The sequence below is a fragment of the Blennius ocellaris genome, assembly GCF_963422515.1.
Source record: "Blennius ocellaris genome assembly, chromosome: 17".
NCBI lineage: Eukaryota > Metazoa > Chordata > Actinopteri > Blenniiformes > Blenniidae > Blennius > Blennius ocellaris.
In genome coordinates, this window is record NC_137666.1 from 296,383 (window position 1) to 310,718 (window position 14,336).

Sequence of the window (14,336 nt, forward strand, 5' to 3'; positions counted from 1 at the left end):
ATCATCTGTGAACACTTATAAAAACCATCATCTGTGAACACTTATAAAACCATCATCTGTGAACACTTATAAAACCATCATCTGTGAACACTTATAAAACCATCATCTGTGAACACTTATAAAACCATCATCTGTGAACACTTATAAAACCATCATCTGTGAACACTTCTGAAAACCATCATCTGTGAACTTATAAAACTATCATCTGTGAACTTATAAAACCATCATCTGTGAACTTATAAAACCATCATCTGTGAATTTATGAAAACCATCATCTGTGAACTTATAAAACCATCATCTGTGAACTTATGAAAACCATCATCTGTGAACACTTATGAAAACCATCATCTGTGAACGTATAAAACCATCATCTGCGATCACTTATAAAAACCATCATCTGCGATCACTTATAAAAACCATCATCTGTGAACTTATAAAACCATCATCTGTGAACACTTATAAAAACCATCATCTGTGAACACTTCTGAAAACCATCATCTGTGAACACTTCTGAAAACCATCATCTGTGAACTTATAAAACCATCATCTGTGAACACTTATAAAAACCATCATCTGTGAACACTTATAAAAACCATCATCTGTGAACACTTATAAAAACCATCATCTGTGAACACTTATAAAAACCATCATCTGTGAACACTTATAAAAACCATCATCTGTGAACACTTATGAAAACCATCATCTGTGAACACTTATAAAAACCATCATCTGTGAACTTGATGAATGTTTTCACCTGTGGTGTGACGTTACAACAGTTTAACATGTTAGCACTCGTTAGCACTCGTTAGCACTGATTAGCACTCGTTAGCTCGTTGTCTTCTGTGTCGTCCAGCCAAACAGGAAGCTGTGCTAACAATGCTAACGAGGCAAACAGACACGTTAGCTGCTACTCATAGAAATAAACACCTGAGCTAAAGGCCTTGATTAAAGTAGGATGACATCACTTCCTGTGATTCACTCGCATCCTATTGGCTGAAGACAACGGAGACGTCTGATTGGCTACAAAGAATCCAGTTAAAAAAAAGACGTGATACAAAAACAGGTGGAAATGTAATTCTATATGTGAACATTAAGAACCTTCACAGATGTTTAGAAATGTAATTTAGAGAAACGTGGATCACGTTTATTCGTTTTGTAATATTAATGGAAAAGAAAAATATTTGTTTGTTTCCATTTGTGAAGTTTGTTTGTTTTTCTGTTCTACATGTTTATTTATGATCAGACGTGTTCGTGTGTGTGTGTTTGATCCGACGCCACGGAGATCCATCGTCTGAACAGACTGAAGGAGCTGCTGTGTGTGTGTGTGTGTGTGTGTGTGTGTGTGTGTGTGTGTGTGTGTGTGTGTGTGTGTGTGTGTGTGTGTGTGTGTGTGTGTGTGTGTGTGTGTGTGTGTGTGTGTGTGTGTGTGTGTGTGTGTGTGGACCACCCACACTGCAGGTTTAACAGTTCACATGACTCTCATTCACTCTTTGTCTCTCTCGTCTTTTGTCTTCTTCATCTGTGAGTAAATTAAACTACTGACCGCAGAGTGTGTGTGTGTGAGAGAGAGAGAGAGAGAGAGAGAGAGAGAGAGAGAGAGAGAGAGAGAGAGAGAGAGAGAGAGAGAGAGAGAGAGAGAGAGAGAGATTTTGAAAGCTCTCAATCAAAATAAAAGTTTTAGAACAAGTTAAAGTTTACCACACACACACACACACACACACACACACACACACACACACACACACACACACACACACACACACACACACACACACACACACACACACACACACACACACACACACACACACACTTCCTGTCCGAACAACCGATCCACTTGAAAACCTAAAAACCTGATTGATTCGATTCTCCCTGACCCAGTACCTGACCCAGTACCTGGTCCAGCACCTGGTCCAGCACCTGGTCCAGTACCTGGTCCAGTACCTGGCTCCCCCTGAGGCCCTGGACCTCCTGATCCACCTGAACTCCTCAAAACTTGATCCACCTGGAAAAACCCTGAACTTCCTGAACACCTGTCCAGGTGGAGGACACCCCCCCCCCCCCCCCCCACCACCCCCCGCCCCCACCCAATCACCTCTCGCCGTCAGTCCGTGGCGTTGCCAAGGCAACCGGCTCTCTGCGACCTCCTGTGGGTCTGATCCCCGGTATCACGCGGCGCTCTCCGTCGGCAAACACGGGACGTAGCCACGTCCTCGACTCCATTTACTCTGAAGATTAACGGCACCGTCACTCCTCCATCACCCTCCATCACCCCTCCATCACGTCTCCATCACCCTCCATCACGTCTCCATCACTCCTCCATCACCCCTCCATCACGTCTCCATCCCCACTCCATCAACCCTCCATCACCCCTCCATCACCCTCCGTCACCCTCCATCACCCTCCATTACCCCTCCATCACGTCTCCATCACCCCTCCATTACCCCTCCATCACTCCTCCATCACCCTCCATCACCCCTCCATCACCCTCCATCACATCTCCATCCCCCCTCCGTCACCCCTCCATCACCCCTCCATCACCCCTCCATCACGTCAGAACACGTCTTCTAGCAGCAGAAGTACCAGTACCAGTACCAGTAGCAGTAGCAGTACCAGTAGCAGTAGCAGTTGAAGTAGCAGTAGCAGTTGAAGTAGCAGTACCAGTACCAGTAGCAGTAGCAGTACCAGTAGCAGTAGCAGTAGCAGTTGAAGTACCAGTACCAGTACCAGTACCAGTAGCAGTAGCAGTAGCAGTTGAAGCGGTTCTGGCTGCAGGAGCAGCAGTGTGAAGGAGCACAGCTCCATCTGGTGGACGGAGCGAGGAATTACACTCATCTAGTTCTATACAGGCTGCTCGGGTTCTCGATCATCTCCTCACCACCTCCTCCTCACCTCCACCTCACCACCTCCTCCTCACCACCTCCTCCTCACCTCCACCTCACCACCTCCTCTTCACCTCCACCTCACCACCTCCTCCTCACCTCCACCTCACCTCCACCTCACCACCTCCTCTTCACCTCCACCTCACCACCTCCTCCTCACCTCCACCTCACCACCTCCTCCTCACCACCTCCTCTTCACCTCCACCTCACCACCTCCCCCTCACCTCCTCCTCCTCACCACCTCCTCTTCACCTCCACCTCACCACCTCCTCCTCACCACCTCCCCCTCACCTCCACCTCACCACCTCCTCCTCACCAGCTCCTCCTCACCTCCACCTCACCACCTCCTCCTCACCACCTCCTCCTCACCTCCACCTCACCACCTCCTCCTCACCACCTCCTCTTCACCTCCACCTCACCACCACCTCAACCCCACCTCCACCTCACCTCCACTTCACCACCTCCACCTCACCTCTACCTCACCTCCACTTCACCACCACCATCTCACCTCCACCTCAGCACCACCTCACCTCCACTTCACCACCACCTCACCTCCACCCACAGCGGTACCAGTAGTCCTGACGGTGTCCTCACCTCTGTACATGTCCACCAGAGAGTCCCGGAGCTCCTGACTCTGAGTCCAGGACGTCAGGACGCCGTCCTCTGGAGGCGTCTCACTGCAGACACACACACACACACACACACACACACACACACACACACACACACACACACACACACACACACACACACACACACACACACACACACACACACAGGTTGAGCTGGTTTAACAGATGTAAACTGGTCAAACTAGTTAAAACAAAGCAGAGAACCCGTAGAGCCGCTCCGGTAGAATCGCTGGATTGAAGTGAACCAAGCAGGGTCATGTGACCAGAGGACCTCAGGTCACATGACCCTGCTGCTGGATAATCCCTCTCCCTCTCCACCCCCTGAGCCTCCAGTCAGATCCTCAAACCCACCAGCCTCAACTGGGTCCAGGACTGAGCCCTGAGGAACGCCACCTTTTATTCCACAGGACGAGTCCAGAGTGTCCAGATGTTTCCCGTCCAGAGGTTGACCTGCCGTCCTCCCAGTACGTTCAAAGCTTTTAACTGAACAAAAACACTTTCCGATTAACGTTTTTGCCTCAAAGTGTCCGACTGGATCTAAATCAAAGTCGTCTTTCAGTCCCTGATTCACCGTTTTGGTCTCGAGATCAATCATCTGTTTTTCCTTCAGTTGTACTTCAGATTATCATAGATTACAAATTATAGACACCAGATTATAGATAATAGTAGATAGATTACAGGCTTTAGACAACAGCTGACCACAATAGATTAAAGTGTAAAATGACATATTCCAGATTACATAGATTACGGAGTATAGATTACAGATTACGGAGTATAGATTACATAGATTACAGAGCATAGATTATAGAGTATAGATTACAGTTTACGGAGTATAGATTACAGATTATGGAGTATAGATTACAGATTATGGAGTATAGATTGCATAGATTACAGAGTATAGATTATAGATTATGAGTATAGATTACAGATTACGGAGTATAGATTACATAGATTACAGAGTATAGATTATGGAGTATAGATTACAGTTTACGGAGTATAGATTACAGATTATGGAGTATAGATTACAGAGTATAGATTAGGGAGTATAGATTACAGATTATAGATTACAGATTATGGAGTATAGATTATAGATTATGAGTATAGATTACAGATTACGGAGTATAGATTACAGATTATAGATTGTGGAGTATAGATTACGGAGTATAGATTATGGAGTAAAGATTATAGAGTATAGATTATAGATTACAGAGTATAGATTACAGATTATGGAGTATAGATTATATCGATTACGGAGTATAGATTACAGATTACAAAGATTACAGAGTATAGATTACAGATTACGGAGTATAGATTATATAGATTACGGAGTATAGATTACAGATTACAGATTACAGTAGTCTGCTCTCACTGGATTTGCTGCTGCAGCTCACAGATCTTCCTCTTGGCTCTGAGCAGAGCGAACTGAACGTCCGCCGCTCTGCCGCCGCCCGACGCCATCAAAACACCGGAGAAGACGCGCGGGGCGTCTCCATGGCAACCGCCACGGCGATGGCAACAGGCAGCGGGCGGAGCCGCCGGGTGAAATATTGATGAGGAGTCGGTTTACCTGGTGACGTCACTGAGAGGTGAAACACGACACCTGGAGGCAGCGGGAGGTGGAGGACTGTTTATTGTTTGTTTGTTTGTTTGTTTATTGACGACACAGAAGCGGCGGCGGCGCAGCGTCACGGCGGCGTCTCGGCGTCACGCAGCAGCTTGTCCAGCAGCGCCACGTCCACGCGGTGCTTCATCACGAAGCGCCCGTTCAGGTGGAACACCGGGATTTCCCACCGGTACCGAACGCACCACGACTGGTTCTCTGGGAGGCTGATGTCCACCTGCTGCAGCACAAACTGACACACACACACACGCACACACACACACACACACACACACTCACGTTAGCGGTTTGCTGTGTCTCACACACACACACACACACACACACACACACACACACACACACACACACACACACGTTAGCGGTTTGCTGTGTCTCACACACGCACGCACGCACGCACGCACGCACGCACGCACGCACGCACGCACGCACGCACGCACGCACGCACACACACACACACACACACACACACACTCACTCTGTGTTTGAAGGGCTCCAGCAGCTCTTTGGCTTCGTCACACAGGGGGCACGGGTCCTGTCGGGAACAGGTGTAATCTGATTACACTGGCAAACAGCTACACTACTCACAAGCAGTAATCTGATACCGTTACTAAAATGACGAGTTACTTTTAGTCGACACAAACAAAATACAGCAGAAAAATTAGGATGATGTGAAAAATAAACTAAAAAGAAAATTTACAGTCTGAATTCAAGACGACACACGAGTGTCGCTGGCGCTGGTTTACAGTACTGGAGTACACAGTAGAGTACACAGTGGAGTACACAGTGGAGTACAGAGTAGAGTACACAGTGGAGTACAGAGTAGAGTAGAGTAGAGTACAGAGTACAGGGTAGAGTACAGGGTAGAGTACAGGGTAGAGTACAGGGAGTACCTTGGTGAACAGGGTGAGAGTAGGTAAAGTGTTGGTAGAAGACAGTAGAGTACAGAGTACAGGGTAGAGTACAGAGTAGAGTACAGGGAGTACCTTGGTGAACAGCGTGAGAGTAGGTAAAGTGTTGGTAGAAGACAGTAGAGTACAGAGTACAGGGTAGAGTACACAGTAGAGTACAGGGAGTACCTTGGTGAACAGGGTGAGAGTAGGTAAAGTGTTGGTAGAAGACAGTCGGAGCTGCAGAGCTGCAGGTCGACTCAAAGTCTTCAGCAAAAACATTTCGTCTGAGAAGGAAAGAAACAGAAACCAGCAGTTACTGACCTCCAATCACAGAGCGGAACGCCCCGCCCCCCAGGGCCAGACGACCAATCAGAGCGGAGCACGGCGTCGTCGAGGACAGGTGATAAAATGAGGCTGAGTTCTGGTTAAATGTTCGGTTACAGACGAGACGGTCGGTGACACTAGTTAGTGACACACACACACACACACACTGGGTGTTTAGGTCACATGACCTCCATTCGGCTGTTTGATTGGTCCACATTTTCCTCTCAAACCTTTTCCGTTCAGAAGCCGAACCTTGAGTTGTTCAGGGGAACGAATTCTCCCAAAACGGTAAAATTGATGTTATTAATTTGGAAAATAGTAAAAAAGTGAGTTTTAATTTTGGTGCATAAGATTTAGATTTAAGAGAAAATATATTTGTGGCTCGTTCTCTTGTGTCAAGAAATCTAATGGCAAGACTGTGATTTGAAATCTAAGTGTGATTCCATCTGGAACCACTAGATGTCACTGTGCGACCACAGAATGCCGCTACAGTACAAATTAGTAGAATATCGTCGTACTGTGAGAAGAATCCAGGAAGAACATGCAAACTCTTAATGTGATAACTACAATCAAACAACAACAACAACAAAATGGTACTTCAAAGGTTGTGTGAATAACAAAAACATGTCATTATTAATGAGTTTTTATCACGTCGAAAAGCGATTTCTTATCTTAACCTCGACAGCTTTGCTCGCTCAATCTCAGCTGAGGCCATTCAAATAATTTTTATTTTGTTTTACAAAGTTCTGGAAGCTTTGTTGTTCCGGGACTGATCTGGAGAAATAGTTCCACTCTTATTTTGACACAACAAATGTTCAATCGAAGGAAGTGACAGAAAACTGTCATTACTGTGGAAGAACCTCATTTAAATATAACGTTTTACATGTTTTTCTTCTATTAAATCAAGCTTGTTTATTTGTTTTTTTTTTATGTTAGAGCAGGTGTTTTCAGTGGAAGTTGTGAGTATTTGGAATCCTTGTGTATATAATATTGTATAATAAATTAGTGAAATAAAACGTTTTAGGAGGCAGCGGCTTTAAAATGTCCCTTTATCAGCAAAACCTTGAACTACCACCATTTACCGCTTTGTACAAAACCCAGGATCCTTTTTTTTTTATGTTGATATTGGACCGTAGTTAGCCTGTTAGCCTGTTAGCTCTCTCGTGTGTTTCTCTGCTGCTTCACTGAACTCACCGAGTCCCGGTCCCGGTTCTGATCCCCTCTTGTCCCGGATCTCTGTCCCGGCTCCGATCCCCCTTTGTCCTCGCTCTTTGTGTGATTTTAAATGATTTTAAAACTTTGGAACCGAAAAAAAAAAAAAACTCCCAGATTTTTTTTTCTTCTTCTACGTCTTATTTCGTGTTTTCTTCTTCTTCTTCTACGCTCCAAAACAAACCGCGTCCTCCGGCTTGTGTTACACATAGATGTACGTGAGTAGAACAAACCCTCGACATATTTAGGCGGAACCACCGTTGAAATGTAATGCATGTAGAGCACAAAATATAGACATATAAGAGTAGAAGCATTCGCGAGTCTTCATCCTTTTGACTAAAAAGAGCGGTTTTTGCGATTTTCTTTGTCTATAAAACAATTTACGGTCAATTGTTATTTACATTTTACATTATTATTGTGCTTTTGAAGCTAGTTTCAGCAGCTTTTCTTCTTTATTTTCAATTATTTTTCTGCTTTAGCCATTTTAGCTGCTGATGGTTGGAGCTTATTTATCTATATTAGCAGTTTGAACCGTTTTGAACGTTTAGTGATTTCATCAATTTTTCCTGTAGTATTTACATTAGTAGTCTTAGCTATTTTATCCGTTTATCAATTCCATCTATTTTAAACCAGATTAGGCTATTTTATCCTTTTTTTTTAATCAATTCCATCTATTTTAAGCCAGATTAGGCCATTTTTTTAAATTAGTGTGATATGCACATGAAATAAAAATGAAAGGAAAATGTTTATTTAAATAGAACTTCTTCAAAGATTTAGGGATCCTAAGAAAGAAGAATAAAAGAAGGGCTGAAGAGCCACGAGTGCTTCCAGAGCTCCGACATAGACTGAAGTACGTATCAATACACAAATATATTTATTTATTGTCAACATTCTCCGGTACAACTCAATGGATGCCAGCAGTAAATGAAGCTTCTACTAACATATGTCTTTGTGTCTATATTGTCTGTCAGGTATGTTTGAAGCTAAAAGAAGAACCAGTTCGATCGGTCGAATAATATCTCATTTTATTACAAAACTCTACAGGAATGTCAGAGGTCACGGTGCCGAGGTCAGAGGTCATCCACCTGATGAGGATGATGAGCGGGACTCTTCCTCTTCAGAAGCTGATTGGCCAGATTCTCCATCTGTACCGACAGAGAGGAGACCTGGTCCACGGAGCCGTTCTGAAACAGAGACACTCGACTGAGACGTCCTTCGCCGCAGCAGGCGCAGCGTGTGATTGGTTCCTTCTCTGGTCATGTGACTCACCAGCAGCCTCAGGTGTTCACTGGTGGAGGTCTCATTGTGGGCGGAGCTTAGCTTGTCCTCAAGATTCTCAATGAACTCCAGCATCAAGTCCAAGACCTCCACCACAGACCTGCAACGGAGAGAGAGAGAGACGACCACCGCTGAGGACCAGGGTGGACGCACGCCGGTTGCCATGGAGACGGTGGGTACCTGTGCAGGTGACTGGGGATGGGCAGGTTGTTTCGGGTGTCGGGTTTCATCAGTCTCTCTCTCAGCCGCTTGTGGTTCCTCAGGACCTGCTGCAGGTGTTCGTTCAACATCTGGACCTCCCGGAACCTGCGGGCTGCAAAGCGCACAGCTGGATCAGAGAGGGGCGGGGCTTCTGTCGGCCCGCTCCGATTGGATGGAACTCGTCACCTCCGAGGAGGGAGCCGAGACTCACCGAGGTGGAACCGGTGAGCGACGTCTGCGCTCTGCTGCTCCTGCTGCAACAGCTCCACCTGCAGGCGCAGCTGCACAACGACAACAAGGCGTGTAAACAACATGTTTACTCTTATGGCGTGTAAACGACGCGTTTACTCTTATGGCGTGTAAACGACGCGTTTACTCTTATGGCGTGTAAACGACGCGTTTACTTGCGGCGTGTAAACGACGCGTTTCCTCGCGGCTTGTAAACGCGTCGTTTCCTCGCGGCTTGTAAACGACGCGTTTACTGGCGGCGTGTAAACGACGCGTTTACTCGCGGCGTGTAAACGACGCGTTTCCTCGCGGCGTGTAAACGAGGCGTTTACTCGCGGCTTGTAAACGACGCGTTTACTCGCGGCGTGTAAACGACGCGTTTACTCGCGGCTTGTAAACGACGCGTTTACTGGCGGCGTGTAAACGACGCGTTTACTTGCGGCGTGTAAACGACGCGTTTACTTGCGGCGTGTAAACGACGCGTTTACGTGCGGCGTGTAAACGACGCGTTTACTTGCGGCTTGTAAACGACGCGTTTACTTGCGGCGTGTAAACGACGCGTTTACTTGCGGCTTGTAAACGACGCGTTTACTTGCGGCTTGTAAACGACGCGTTTACTTGCGGCTTGTAAACGACACGTTTACTTGCGGCTTGTAAACGACACGTTTACTTGACGTTTACTCCCACGGCGTGTAAACGACACGTTTACTCCCACAGAGAGTAAACGACGCGTTTACTCACAGCCAGTAAATGATACGTTTACTCCTACGGCGAGTAAACGACACGTTTACTCCCACAGAGAGTAAACACACGTGTACTGACACGGAGAGTAAACACACGTGTACAGAGTGTAAACGACGTGCCTGGTCCAGCTCCCGCTTCGCCCTCATGTGTTTGTCGGCTTCATGCAGGCGAGACGAGAAGACGGAGTCTTGGTGGAAAGTCGTTTCCTCCTGTCAGGGCGACAAAGTGTCGGAACTTCAGATGATCTGGATTCCAGAGTATCAGTGTGTGTGTGTGTGTGTGTGTGTGTGTGTGTGTGTGTGTGTGTGTGTGTGTGTGTGTGTGTGTGTGTGTGTGTGTGTGTGTGTGTGTGTGTGTGTGTGTGTGTGTGTGTGTGTGTGTGTGTGTGTGTGTGTGTGTGTGTGTGTGTGTGTGTGTGTGTGTGTGTGTGTGTGTGTGTGTGTGTGTGTGTGTGTGTGTGTGTGTGTGTGTGAGGCCCCCCTGACCTCACGGACGACTCCCACAGAGACACAGTTGGACAACAACTGACCAGCCGCAGACTGAAAGTTCCACTGAAGACTCTGAAACAACAACAACAACAGTCAACTAGAAAACTCCCGCGACGCCTCTTAAAGAGACAGGCACAAATAATAAGAGATGAACGGGTGAAGTCTCTAAAGTACCTGCTGCATGAGTGGAACAGTATAGAAATACGTTCTGGTGTCTAGGTGAATATAATCCAAAACACTTTTAATTCTTATATAATTATATTTAGTGAGATCAGCTCAGTTTTAACACACATACGTCACGTCATCAGGTTGTCAGATAAATAACTAAACTTCACGGATTCTAAACTGTGGAGTTCTGGAGTCCAGCTCCTGAGGAACCGGACACTCGGAACCAACCGGTCCGGTCCGGGGTTACCGGGCACCGGGGCACCGGGGCACCGCTCCGGGCTTCTCCTCACCTTCTCTTCCGACGTGAAGCTCCGGTCCAGAACTGTCGCCATCCCCGCGCTTCTGCCTCGTCTTCTTCTTCTTCGTTTTGTTTTTGTTTTTTCTTCTTCTTCTTCTCCCACCCGTGCTGTGGTGTGACGCCGGGTCGTCAGCAGCGCCCCCTCAGGACAGACTCAGCATTACACCATTACGACGTCCCAGAGCGGGACGTGCGAAAAAACATAGATATACGTAAACAGAAACAACAAGTGTATTTTATGTTAATACAGAGACTCTATTTGGAGCTGAAACTATTAAGAACATACGTTTGTATCTCGTTTGGTTTAAAGTAGGTGATTCTACATGTTTTATATCCATGATTCCATCTGTTTTAAACTATGGTTCTATGTATTCTAGGTCTATAGGGGATCAGGGCGGCTCCTGCTAACAAGCTAACGAGCTCCATAGTGAACCGGTGGACTCCGCTAACGGGTCGGAACCTGTCGGTACCGGGACTAAACGAGCAGTGCCGGGCCGTGCCGGTCTTGAACGGGTCAGTATGGGACTTTCAGTGGTCGGTGCGGGTCTTTAACGGCCCCGCGGCTCGGTGATCCGCCCCCGGTAGAGAGAACTGTTAATCCTCCCTCTGGCGAGAAGAAGCTCCTCGGACTGTTCTGGTCATCAGGAGGGAAATAAAAAAACTGAATCAAAACACTTCGTTTAGGGTTTTGACTGAAACTTCAACACGTTTAAAGTCTCCAGCAGGAAAGTAAATGAAGTTTTGAGCTCCGGGAGTGGAAGAAGTCATGACTCCGGTCTGACTCGATCTGCTGACTCAGCAACAACAAGCTCGGATCTTCTTGATTGATTGATTAATTGATTAATTGATTGCTTGGTTAAAGTCTGACACGGTCTCCTGCAGGGATTCCACCACCTGACCCGCCACCTCCTCATGACCCCTGCCCCCCCCCACCACCCCTGCTGTAGACTGACACCAGGAGGAGCAGGAGGAGGTCCACTGCTGTAGACCGACACCAGGAGGAGCAGGAGGAGCAGGAGGGGGGTCCTGATGGGGAACAGTGCCCTGAAGTCCCACCTGGAGACCTCCCAGAAGACGGGAGTGTTTCAGCTGACGGGGAAAGGTCTGCAGGAGGTGAGTGGTGTGTGAATGTGTGTGTGTGTGTGTGTGTGTCGCCCTCTGCTGGCAGTGACCGGAACTACAAAAACACCAGCGCTCCCAAGTGGAACTTTGCTTTTGTCTCCATATTAAAGGGTTAAATGCAACTTTTTTTTTTTTAAACGCTCATGCTGTTCGTCCACATCCTGACCGTAATTAATAGTTGTTCTGCACATGCTCAGTAGAGACTGTTTCCTCCAACCAATATTTAGGCACTTGGACATTTTTTTTCAAAATGGTTTAAAGGTATTGATATGGGCCTGGCTGAATAAAGTGTTCTGAAATGAAAAAAAATGACACCTCATTTGTTGAAATCGGACAATCCAAGCCAGAGTTCTGGTATTTTCAAGGACGCAATTATCGCTAATTAGTGGTCAGTAAGACAAAAGGAAAATGCATTAGAAAACTGTGATCTGAGCAAAAAACAAAAACAAAAAAACGTCATTTCCATTTTGAGCCCTTCATTTTACTAAATTTTAATTCATTTTATTAATATTTTGTACATATCTGCCCGAAAAACATGAGCTACTGCCCGAAAAGCAACTTGGCGATTGCTGTTGAACGGAAATTCCATGAAAATGTTCAGCTGGCGGAGGTTCTGTACGTTTGTACATCATGTTCACTTCCTGCCGGGATGAAAACTTCAGAGAATGAAGTTTATTCACCATATAACATAACTTCAGGTTGCACTTTGATGAACAGATTCAGTATTTTCAACGTAAAACTCAACCTATATTTTCGAAAATCCAAAACTTTGGAAGTCGGGGGCGTATTTTCATAAAGTATAGCACCGGGAGATTCGGTATCGAGTGGCGAATCCAAAATGGCGGAAAGCGATGAAGCTAATGCGAAGATTTCCAAGTGCCTACAATATTCCTCCGTATTCTCCTGGGACTTGAAGTTTTATTTTGACAGTCGCGGTAATAACCATCCAGCAACTAGTGTGTTTATAGCGTTTTCACTTGAAACGCCACACGAACGGGATCAGAGTCTTCAGGGTCTTCAGGGTCTTCAGAGTCTTCAGGGTCTTCAGGGTCTTCAGAGTCTTCAGAGTCTTCAGAGTCTTCAGAGTCTTCCGGGTCTTCAGGGTCTTCAGGGTCTTCAGGGTCTTCAGGGTCTTCAGAGTCTTTAGGGTATTTAGGGTCTTCAGAGTCTTCAGAGTCTTTAGGGTATTTAGGGTATTTAGGGTATTTAGGGTATTTAGGGTCTTCAGGGTCTTTAGGGTCTTTAGGGTCTTTAGGGTCTTTAGGGTCTTTAGGGTCTTTAGGGTCTTCTGGGTCTTCCGGGTCTTTAGAGTCTCGGGATCACGTTTCTCTGCACTCGCTTTGAAAGTCGTGCTTCAAGTTTGACGGTTCTGGTCTTTCAGTTTCCCGAAGAACTGCAGAGACTCACCGCCAACCTGAGGACGGTGGACCTGTCCGGGAACAAGATGGAGGTCTTGCCCGCCGCCGTCGGGAACTTCCTCCAGCTGAAGAGTCTGACGCTGAACTCCAACCGGCTCGGTGAGCGACGGACGATTCGTCCTCCGTGAAGACACAATTGCGTAATTTTACATTTTTTCGCCGCACGCGTCTCGGCTCGCTAACGACCGTCAGTCATATTTTAATCATGTTCAGCGTGTCGCCTCGCTTACCGTACGAGTCCCCGCGGCTCCTTAACACGGCGGAAGGGCGGAGTTCCGTGATGCCCCTGAACGCATCGCTCGGCTCCTGCAGTTAGAACCAGAACAAAACCGTCTCTTTTACTACTGAAGCCGTTCAGAGAAATGTAGTTCTGAAAGCCTTTGAAGTGAGGAATTAAAACGCACGTGCGGCCTGCCGCGGGGGGGGGGGGGGGGGGGGCGTGGCCTGCCGCGAGGGGGGCGTGGCCCGCCGAACCCGAGGGCCGTTCGGCTGACGCCAGCCTCTGTCCTCAGCCGGACTCCCCGCTGAGATCGGCAAGCTGAAGAAGCTGGAGACCCTCAGCCTGACCGGCAACCGCATCCAGCAGCTGCCCCCCGCCGTGGGCCAGCTCAAGGCCCTGCGGACCCTCAGCCTGGCCGGCAACCAGATCTCGGAGTTCCCCCCGGGACTGGGGACCCTGAGGCAGCTGGACCTGCTGGACCTGTCCCGGAACCAGATCCGGAGCGTCCCGGCGGGGGTCTCCGAGCTGCAGGCCATCGAGATCAACCTCAACCAGAACCAGGTGGGGTCTGAGGCCCCGGGGTCCGGGGTCCGCGACCGGCGTCTGGTTG

At 47.4% G+C, this 14,336-nt stretch overlaps 3 protein-coding genes across 3 annotated transcripts in view; 1 reads left to right on the forward strand and 2 right to left on the reverse strand.

Annotated features, from left to right (window-relative positions):
• Positions 1 to 5,126: 5,126 nt before the first annotated feature.
• On the reverse strand, positions 5,127 to 7,705 carry cUnh5orf63 (chromosome Un C5orf63 homolog). Its single transcript, XM_080512816.1, has 4 exons — positions 7,544 to 7,705; positions 6,212 to 6,309; positions 5,611 to 5,667; positions 5,127 to 5,367 (listed from the first exon to the last, which is right to left on the reverse strand). Exons 2-4 carry the CDS (start codon positions 6,302 to 6,304, stop codon positions 5,200 to 5,202), a joined length of 318 nt encoding a protein of 105 aa, XP_080368942.1. The 5' UTR covers positions 6,305 to 6,309; positions 7,544 to 7,705; the 3' UTR covers positions 5,127 to 5,199.
• An 865-nt stretch (positions 7,706 to 8,570) lies between these two features.
• Positions 8,571 to 11,017, reverse strand: haus2 (HAUS augmin like complex subunit 2). Its single transcript, XM_080513213.1, has 7 exons — positions 10,959 to 11,017; positions 10,498 to 10,572; positions 10,132 to 10,221; positions 9,252 to 9,321; positions 9,020 to 9,152; positions 8,831 to 8,939; positions 8,571 to 8,745 (listed from the first exon to the last, which is right to left on the reverse strand). Exons 1-7 carry the CDS (start codon positions 10,998 to 11,000, stop codon positions 8,632 to 8,634), a joined length of 633 nt encoding a protein of 210 aa, XP_080369339.1. The 5' UTR covers positions 11,001 to 11,017; the 3' UTR covers positions 8,571 to 8,631.
• A 346-nt stretch (positions 11,018 to 11,363) lies between these two features.
• lrrc57 (leucine rich repeat containing 57) overlaps positions 11,364 to 14,336 on the forward strand; it is a 4,297-nt gene continuing 1,324 nt past the window's right edge. The window contains 4 exon segments of the mRNA XM_080513303.1: positions 11,364 to 11,479; positions 11,849 to 12,079; positions 13,470 to 13,605; positions 14,019 to 14,287. Of these exon segments, the coding sequence (XP_080369429.1) occupies positions 11,996 to 12,079; positions 13,470 to 13,605; positions 14,019 to 14,287 (489 nt within the window). The 5' untranslated portion in view covers positions 11,364 to 11,479; positions 11,849 to 11,995.